Here is a 9,234-nt window from a genome sequence, read left to right on the forward strand (position 1 = left end):
CTGAAGGTTTCTTGGTTTCCATGTTTGCTACTTGTATATGTACCCAATTCTGACATGGTTTGTGGTGTGGCTCAAATGAAAAAGTAAAATCTGCCCCAAAAACCTGTGTCTATCTCTAACACAGTTAAATATTTTCTTGTCTGCTAATTCATAATCTGCATCTGGTGTACCCCTTTTTGATGGTTCATTATACTTTCATGATCATTTTGGCTGTTATAAAACCACTCTACTTTCTTCGGGGTTCAAGGGAAAAACATGAGGACAATGCTCTGTTCTTTTGTCATTTTTTATACTGTATCGAATTATCTTACATCAGTTTTTTGTTTCCTTGTATTCTTTTTTACCTAATGTGATGGTGGATGGCCCTTTTGTCATTTTCAGATTGTCGGACAACGCTTATCTCCTTGTAGGTGAAGTGTTGAAAAAGATTGTGGCTCTGGCCCCTTTCTTCTGTTGCCATTTCATAAATGAGCTTGCACGATCAATGCAAAGCTTGACACTTTGTGCAATGAAGGAGCTTCGTTTGTACGAGAATTCTGAAAAGGCTCTTCTTAGTTCTACATCAGCCAATGGAACTGCGATTCTTAGAGTTGTGCAGGCTTTGAGTTCTCTTGTCAGTACTCTTCAAGATAGAAAGGATCCAGAACAGCCTGCTGAGAAGGACCATTCAGATGCAGTTTCCCAGATTTCTGAAATTAACACAGCATTGGATGCTTTGTGGTTGGAATTGAGCAACTGCATAAGCAAAATAGAAAGCTCTTCAGAGTATGCATCAAATCTAACTCCTGCTTCTGCAAGTGCAGCTACATTAACAGCAGGAGTAGCACCTCCATTGCCTGCAGGAACGCAAAATAGGCGTACTCAAGGCTTGCTGGGGCGCAGCGGGATTCGCAGGCGGGGCGCAGCGGGATTTGGCATCGGTGATGGCGCAGAGGTGGCTAGGGCGAATTTGCCGGAGGTGACAGGCGCAGCGGGATTTGCAGGCGGGGCGCAGCGGGATTTGGCGGCGGCGACGCAGAGGTAGCGGGTTTCCCGGCGGCGACGGCTGGTGGGGCGCGCGGTGCGGGTTTGAAATCCGGAGTAGAAATGGTGGAATTGGTCAGCCGTCGTGGAGGATGGAGGAACCTTGGTGGTGAAAGGGACAGGGAGGAGCGGTGTGGGTTGGTAGACAGTGGTTGTCTCAGCGGAGGGGGGGGCGGTGGTTGAGCAGCTATGCACGGCATCGCACGACGACGGGGAGCATCGCGTCGACCCGCTCCTCCCTTCTGCCTTCCAGCCGCAGGAGCCCCACTTCCACCTGCCCTCGTCGTCGGTGGAGGACCCCACGGCCACCATGGGAAAGCAAATTTGCGTGCTCGAGCAGCACTTCAGGCGGGGTGGCGGGCGCGGCGGGAGCGAGGGAACGCAGGGCGCCGTACTCAGGGAAGAAGAGGGCGGGTTAGCGACGGTGTGGGGAGGAAGAGGGCGAGGTGAGGGTCGGGGCGCCATGGACAGGGGCACAGCGGGCAATGTTGCGGGGGAGGGAAACGCATGGGGGCACGAAATCGCCTGGGCGACGCCGACGATCGGGCGAGGATGGAGGTGCGAGGATGGAGGTGCGGCATGCGGGGCGAGGATGGCGGCGTGACAGCCGTGGATTCGCGGGCGTCGCGAGAAGGGGGCGGGGCAGGCTTCAGCACGGGAGGACGGGGGCGGGGATCACGACGGGGATGTTGGGGGCGGAGGCTTCGAGGGCGAAGGCAGCGCGTGTGGATAAGATGGGGCGCGCGGGCGGGGGCAGTGGGAGTGTGGACGCTGACCTTACTAACTTAATAGAGTAGTATAGATAATCCCAAACAAACATCCCATATAGCATTGCATTATTGGCTTATTGCTCATTACTTTTGCAGACACCAAGATTACTTTGATGGCTGCATATCCGATTTCTAAATTCTGGTCCATTTGCTAAAACCAGGTCCACAACAATCTAAACATCCGTCTTTGTATGTCGTCCAACTCTATTTGATAAAAAAATGTAAGCACTTCTTTTTACGAACATAGGACGTTTTAAACACTACAACTCTACAAGGACTCAAGGAGTATGGATGCGCCTACAGTCTAGAACAATGTTCGGTTCTATCTTAATCTATATAAATTGAGAGGAGTTTTAATTTTTAGTAAGTCAAAATTTCTTTTAATTCATATCAACTTCCTCCAATCCATATGGATGAAAAATAAACTAACAATACCTTAAAGAGTTATTGGCAGCAAATGGTCAGGGAATACACAGTTACGGTCTACCGCAACGCGTTAATAAACACAAAGGACAATTATGACCAGCTGCGCCAGCTCACCGATTTATGGCGATGGCGCGTTCGCGTCTACGGTCTATCCATCTCCAAAACGATGGGCAGCTGACCTACCCAACCACCAAGAGCTGAAGAGCAAATTCCTGTCCCGCACATCTGCTCGCCGCCCAGCGAACCTGATGGCGCTCGTCGACGCGAAGGCCGCCGGCGCGTCCACCTCCACCGTGGCCGCTGCGCCCACGGTGGAGCACCTGTTGTTCCTCGTCGTCCTCGACGGCGTCGAGACGCCCATCCACGAGGGGACGCTGTACGGAAGCGCCGGGGGCACAGTCACCGTCACCGGCCCTGGCCAGCTCTCCGCCGACGGCCTCGAGAGCGTCCTGGTGCGCGGCGGCGGGACCGGGGCCGGCGCCGTGCGGTTCACGCTCTGCGCCGACGCGGCCGCCGAGGGCGTCGGCGCTGCGTGCTTCGAGCGGTGCGGCGCGGCCCGCGTGGAGGGCGCGCGCGAGGTGTCCGTGTCCTCGTGCCGCGCCGTGGAAGTGGAGCGCGCGGGCAGGGTCACCCTCGACCGCTGCCGCGACGCGCGGCTCCGGGGCGGGGGCGCGCTCCGCGCCACGCGGTGCCGGCGCGCTGACGTCGAGAGCTTCGGCGGGGTGCGCCTGGCGCGGTGCAAGGCCGCGCGCGCCGACTGGTGCGGCACCGTCGAGGTCGAGCTGTGCAGGGCCGTCGACGTCCGCCGCTGCGGAGCTGTCACCGGAGAGCGGTGCCGCGTCGTGAACGCTGCAGGGTGCGGCAGCGTCGAGGTGGCGCGGGCCGTGATCAACATGGTGGAGGAAGAGCAGCCGTAGTCAGCTTGTACTGTGATCGCGGAGCGGCTGAAGACAATTCATTCTCGATTGTAAACTGAACAAGAATGCTCCTCTTTATAAATGGTTCTTCAGTAGGCTTTGTGGTTCTCGTTTTAACTGCTTTGATAGTTCATTCTCGATGTGACTTCCATATTTCCATATCCACTAGAACGACACTTTTTACAAATCTCTAAATATAAAAAAACCATCAATTTGATTTTTGAAGGCCACACCAAGTGGTGAACGTTATCTTCAAAGCTGTTTTTTCACTAATAACTGCAATACAATTGGGCTTATCAGCCCAGCAGCCCATCCCCAGCAGCACTGCCTCGTCGTCTCGCATATTGGCGTTGGCATCACCGTCGGCATTGTGCCCATTACCATGCCGCCGCTGCCCGCGGCCGACGATTTACTCATTCTCGAGTTCATCGCGAGCAACCGCCGTATCCCCCACGCCGTGTTCAACTCCTTCATCGCCTCCCAATCCCCACCCTCCGCCTTCTCCCGCACCTCACAGCGCCTCCGAAAAGCCCTAGTGCTCCGCGCCCTCGACGCCGCCCTCTACACCGTGGGCGCCTCCTGCTCCTCCAGCCTCCTCCTCCACAAGGCGCGAAAGGTCCTCGCCGACCCCGACGCAGCCGCCTGCTTCCCCCACCAGATTCCTTTTACAGAAAATGAAGAAAACGATGAGGCTAGGGCTGCGGTGGCCGATCTCAAGCGCCTCCTCGACCTTGAGTGGGCCAACCTCCCGCCCTCCACGCTCGAGCTCGTCGCCGGGGACGGGTCCCACCAGACTGGTGCCGCTGCCGACCACACCATGCGTACAAAGCTTCGCCTGTTCGGTACCTCTATTCACAAAGCTAGCCTAGTCCATATCCTATTTGGTTTTGTTTTTGCTTTTGAAACAATTGTCCTGTTTACCTTTTCCAATGTTGTTGCTTACTGAAATTAATGAATGGATGAATGATGAGATTGTGGTTACTCCATTTGCCGTAGGGGAGTCAGCGAAGCGTGAAATTTTAGCTAAGCCTGTGCAGGTTGGATCCGCTTCTCATCAATCAATTCGGACGCAAGTTGCTGATAACGCGAGCAATGCCAATAAAGCTGATGGCGCCCGGCGAGATGAGGCACATCCTTCTAATTCTAATGTAAACTATGAGGCTGATAGTGATCGTGAAAGTATGGTTGGGCACCAAAATGCATCGGTTAAAGGAGCAGAGGGTCAACTTTCAGAGAAGTCTGTCTTTACTTCTAAAAAGCGCGTTCTTGTGGAGAGAATTCCGAAGGCAAGCACTTATCAGGCACTCCTTCCATTCCAAATTATAAGACATTTTAACTTTTCTAGATTTATTACTACGTTTCTAAATATAGTGTATATCTAAGTGTATAGCAAAGACTATGCATCTAGTAAATTCAAAACTTTTATAATTAGGGATAGAGAGATTAATTAATTTGTCGTGCTTTTATTCGCATTCTGCCCATGTATTAGATGATAAAGCTAATCAATCCCATATGGAAGTACCCATCTTCTATCAACTTTGAGTGCATCTTAGCTTGCCATTTTTGGTTACCAATATTTCCAAATAAAGTTTCCTTTCCGGTTTCAGTATATTTATGTGTATCTCTTGGTTAAAATGCATATATCTACTTATGAATGAGGAAGTTGTTCTCTCTCTCTGTGTGTGTGTGCGCGCGCACGCGTGTGTGTGTGTGTGTGTATATATATATATATATATATATATATATATATATATATATATATATATATATATATATATATATATATATATATATATATATATATATATTAACTGCAGACTTTTGGGAGGTTGTTTGGCAAAGCACAATGGGTAGTTTTTTCTTTTCTTTGTGAAACATTATAATAGCATGTGTGCAGTTTGGTGATGATATAATGTTATCGTTTGGGTGCAGTGGGATAGCTCTGATGATGATCAGCCAGTGCGGAAGCGCAAGTTAGATCCATTTGAGAGAAAACCATATCCTTCTCCTACATGTGCATATAAGATCAGAAAGAAATGGAGTAAGATAGAGATAGAAACCTTGCTGGAAGGGGTGGACAAGTGAGTTGATATTTTTGTTTGCCTTATTACTCTTACTGCATTAACATTTCTTTCGTTCCTTAATTTAAATTCAGTAAGTAAACCTTGCACCTTAATGATATATTTTGCATGTTATATGGTGACTCGAAGGTATGGCATAGGCAACTGGAAAGATATCAAATTAGCTTACCCTGGTGTCTTTGAGGAGAGATCAACGGTATACATTCTGGCTGGCATTCCATTCCTTGCCTTGGATGAAGACCTGGCCTTGAAAATTTGGGTTTGATATTTGGCGATATGCAGGTAGATCTGAAGGACAAGTTTAGAAATTTGGGAAAGCGCCACCATGAATCGTCTTGAGGCTTAGTGGCGCTGTGCTTTTGCTCTGCCCTGGAGATATTTTATGTTGATGGCAGTGGTATGCAAAAGAAGGCCTATGTAAGGTGCATGGAGACATTTGGGTTTCGTGCCAAGGATATTGTTGACTTGTTGAGTGCACTGTTCTTAAGGCGTCGCTTAGACGTCCAGGCGGAGGTCCAACGCCTAGCCGCCTTGCCCGCCTACCGTACCTAGGCGATGGTCCAACGCCTTGTATCGTCTTACCGCTTTAAAAAACATCGTTGATGGTTGAGTGTTTAAAGATAAGTAACTGGAACCCCACATGATGGCATGTTGTCACGGGCGTGCACAACTCGAGCACCCATCTGGCTCAGAAAAGCACCATGGGAAGATAGAACTCTGGCATTGGTGGAATCTGATGCAATGGTCATTGTAATTCTGAATTGAAAATTTTGAACCAGTGACACACTAATTGTTCAAGAAGCTCAATATCGTTTGCTCCAGGAGTCAGAAGCAGGTCCCCTGTTAGACCTTTCAGTTATTTATACGCCATACTGATAGGATGGGATTGAAAAAAATAGATATTTTTTATACGCCATATTTATACGCCGGCAGGGACGGCCGGCCACGTGCCGGGCTCCGAGGTGATTTCAAGCTCCAAGCCCTAGTACTACTCATCAGTTTCATCAGTCATCAGATCGGATTGGGTTGGCCAGATGCATCCATCCGATCCGACGCCATTCGGCGACGCGGGACCAGGCGCCAGTTCGCTTCGCTTCATATTTTTTTGTTTTGTCTGTTTTTTTATTGAAAAAAGGCTCCATCCCTATCCACATCGCCGCGTCATCGCAGACCCGGGGAGGTCCGCTCACCGCGCGCACCGAGCTGAAATCTCCATGCAGGCTTCCACCTTCCGCTGCGCGCGCCCTAGGCGGTGGTACATGGACATGGACCGGCCGGTGTCCGGACACACCTCCCCCCTCCGTGATATAAGGGAGGCCCACCAGCTCGCTGCTCTTGCACACCACTGTACTCGCCTGTAGCTCGCCGGAGATCCATGCCTTTGTGAGCTCGAGTGGAGAGAAAAAAAAAGGAGCAGCGAAGAGCGAACGACCGAGATGCTGGAGAAGCTGTGGGACGACGTGGTGGCCGGGCCTCGCCCGGAGACGGGCCTCGAGAAGCTCCGCAAGGCCACCACCGCCCGCCCGCTCGTCGTCGTCGACAAAGGTACGTACTCAGCTCGTCGTCATCGGCATCGGATGTGGGCTATGCAGTCGAACCAAGAGAAGTAATAGCGGCTAATAATTAGAGAAATTAATGAATCGATCTCTACATCCACGGCTACAATTTGGCTCTATATAAGCGGTAGATTTTTTATATCTCATACGGTTCGGATAGAAAACCATCTAAGATGTCCCAGCCTATTCGGACCATATGTGATGTATTCTATCACAAACGGTCCGAAATAACAACCGTTTGTGGTGCTCGATTCGTTTCACAAACGGTCTATAATATAAAAACCGTCTGTGATGCGCGATTCGTATCACATGCGATTCTTAATTAGACCCGATTGTGATTTGATTACCATATATTAATATTTTAATTTTTAACAAAAATATGCAAATACAATTTAAATGAATTTTAATAGCACATATAGATAACTAGAGAGATTTTAAATTAATTGGCAACCGCAATACATAGTCGATCATACATGCTAATAAATACAATTTGATTCATACAATTTTTCATTAACTACTATTTTTCGTATGTATGGCTTTAAGTTCTTATCAATTTTCTTTTCCACACGCTTGATTCTCTGTGGACCGTTAAAGACGGACATCTCTTCATACTTATTGTATTCCTTATCTCCATCTCCCACATTCTCAACTCCAACATTTTTTTTGCTTTCCAGAAATAACTACATGCATCTTCTCATCTGCTGGATTGAGTACATAGAACACTTGTGCAACACATTCGGCGAGAACACGGGTCATCTTTATATTCTACTTTCTTTAAGTATACCAGTGTGAGTACCAGTGTGGTCCGTAGTTATTCATTATCGCCCCCACGGGATGTTGTACCCATTGACACTTAAATAAAGGGTATTTTCATGCTTGGGCCATAATCAAGTTCTCATATTTTTTCTATGAATCCAAAATATGTGGTCTTCTGTCCCTGTATGTCAAAAGCATCGATACGAACACCGCTATTTTGTGCAACACTTTTCATGTCTTTTGATTTAGTGTAGATTGTGTACCCATTGATGTCATATGCTTGCCATGATGTCACAAAACATGATGGCCCAGAAGCCAAATTCTTCATTGTTTTCTCTTCCAAAGAGTCTCCGAATGGGATGTTTTTGTCCATTAACCATTCGCTGAAACGATGTTTGTGCTTACTCATGATCCAGTCCTCTGTGCGGTTCTGATTTCCTTTACGAAGCTCATCCAAGTGTTCCTCTATGTAAGGCTCGGCTATCGCGAGATGTTGTAGTACACTACCATGAGCACAATGTACTAGCTTGTAATCCTCAACGCGAAAAGTTTTCCTGCCCATTCTTCCTCTCCCACATAGTTTACCCTCATGTATAGGTACAGACACACCTATCATTGTTCTGTCTCTTATGTAATCTATACAGCTCTCAATCACTTCTTTTGTAGTGTATCCCTCCATGATTGAACCTCTATGATTGAACCCTCTGGGTGAGCGCGATTTCGCACATAACCTTTTAATACTCCTAGGTATCGCTCCAACTGAAACATATGATGTAAATATAGTGACCCTAATATTTTTATCTGATACACGAAATGTATGATTAGGTGTACTTGCATATCAAAAAATGATGGAGGAAAACACATTTCAAGCTTGCACATAGTCTCGATGATGTATGCCTTCAGATAGTCTAAGTCTTCTAAAGCTATTACTTTTTGTGACACCGCATTGAAAAAGTAACACAAACGTGTGATGACAACTTTGACATGCTCTGTTTCGAGTGCTCTTACCGCATTTGGGAGGAACACCGTCATCATCACATGGCAGTCATGAGAGTTGTAGCCAAATAGAGATAAGTCCTTCATCCTGATTAGTTTGCTGATATTGGATGAGAAACCTGTGGGCACTTTGACCCCACGCAAACATTTGCAAATTTTTGTTCTCTCCTCAACTGACAAGTTGTAGCTAGCTGGTGGGAGGTAAGGCTTCCCTTTGCCACTATCCACTGGATGAAGTTCCGTTCTGATTTGAAGATCTACTAGGTCATTGCGTGATTTAAGTCTGTCCTTTGTCTTACTCGGCATGCCCAGCAAGGTTCCAATGATGCTGTCAAAAACATTCTTTGTTACATGCATCAAATCAATGCTGTGGCAAATCTCCATATCCTTCCAGTATGGGAGGTACTTGAAAAAAATTAATTGCTTCTTGAAAGTTGTGTAAGTTGAAGGTCAGTTCTCTTTCTCTTTTTTCCTTTGTTTTTTCTTTTCCGAATACAACATGAATGTTCTTTACAATTTCAAATACAAGTTTTCCACTATAAGGCTTTGGTGCACCTTCACTTTCTGGTTCATTGTTAAATTCCTCTTTCATCTTTCGGTACTTATGCTGCTTCATCAAGAACCGTTTGTGTCCCATGAACACCAAATTCTTGGATGATTTAAGGTACAAGGAAGCAGTTTCATCGACGCATACTACACAACCATTCTT

General features: G+C 47.6%; 2 protein-coding genes and 1 pseudogene across 4 annotated transcripts; all 3 read left to right on the forward strand.

The window, feature by feature from the left end:
- Positions 1-2,423: 2,423 nt before the first annotated feature.
- Positions 2,424-3,245, forward strand: LOC100277840 (uncharacterized). The gene has a single exon (NM_001151303.2). The coding sequence runs from the start codon at positions 2,468-2,470 to the stop codon at positions 3,134-3,136; it is 669 nt and encodes a 222-aa protein (NP_001144775.2). The 5' UTR covers positions 2,424-2,467; the 3' UTR covers positions 3,137-3,245.
- A 115-nt stretch (positions 3,246-3,360) lies between these two features.
- Positions 3,361-6,038, forward strand: LOC100383782 (uncharacterized). Of its 2 annotated transcripts, none has more exons than XM_035958758.1 (5): positions 3,361-3,978; positions 4,133-4,422; positions 5,069-5,217; positions 5,347-5,413; positions 5,500-6,038. In XM_035958758.1, the coding sequence occupies exons 1-5, from the start codon at positions 3,519-3,521 to the stop codon at positions 5,554-5,556; spliced, it is 1,023 nt and encodes a 340-aa protein (XP_035814651.1). In that variant the 5' UTR covers positions 3,361-3,518; the 3' UTR covers positions 5,557-6,038. The 2 variants fall into 2 exon arrangements, with proteins under 2 accessions (XP_035814651.1, NP_001349075.1); NM_001362146.1 differs by having other exon boundaries at positions 3,421-3,978; positions 4,142-4,422; positions 5,500-6,020.
- A 516-nt stretch (positions 6,039-6,554) lies between these two features.
- LOC100275317 (uncharacterized) lies at positions 6,555-7,858 on the forward strand (annotated as a pseudogene). The gene is made up of 2 exons (NR_156715.1): positions 6,555-6,762; positions 7,448-7,858. The product of NR_156715.1 is annotated as an uncharacterized protein (transcript).
- Positions 7,859-9,234: the final 1,376 nt, after the last annotated feature.

This window comes from Zea mays, chromosome 5 (assembly GCF_902167145.1).
Source record: "Zea mays cultivar B73 chromosome 5, Zm-B73-REFERENCE-NAM-5.0, whole genome shotgun sequence".
Classification (NCBI taxonomy): domain Eukaryota; kingdom Viridiplantae; phylum Streptophyta; class Magnoliopsida; order Poales; family Poaceae; genus Zea; species Zea mays.

Bases quoted from the DNA above. Each gene is read 5' to 3' on its own strand.
- LOC100277840 (NM_001151303.2), top strand. From the start codon at position 2,468: ATGGCGCTCGTCGACGCGAAGGCCGCCGGCGCGTCCACCTCCACCGTG.
- LOC100383782 (XM_035958758.1), top strand. From the start codon at position 3,519: ATGCCGCCGCTGCCCGCGGCCGACGATTTACTCATTCTCGAGTTCATC. The intron at 3,979-4,132 runs GTACCTCTATTC...CATTTGCCGTAG, and splicing joins TACAAAGCTTCGCCTGTTCG to GGGAGTCAGCGAAGCGTGAA. The intron at 5,414-5,499 runs GTATACATTCTG...GGCGATATGCAG, and splicing joins TCTTTGAGGAGAGATCAACG to GTAGATCTGAAGGACAAGTT.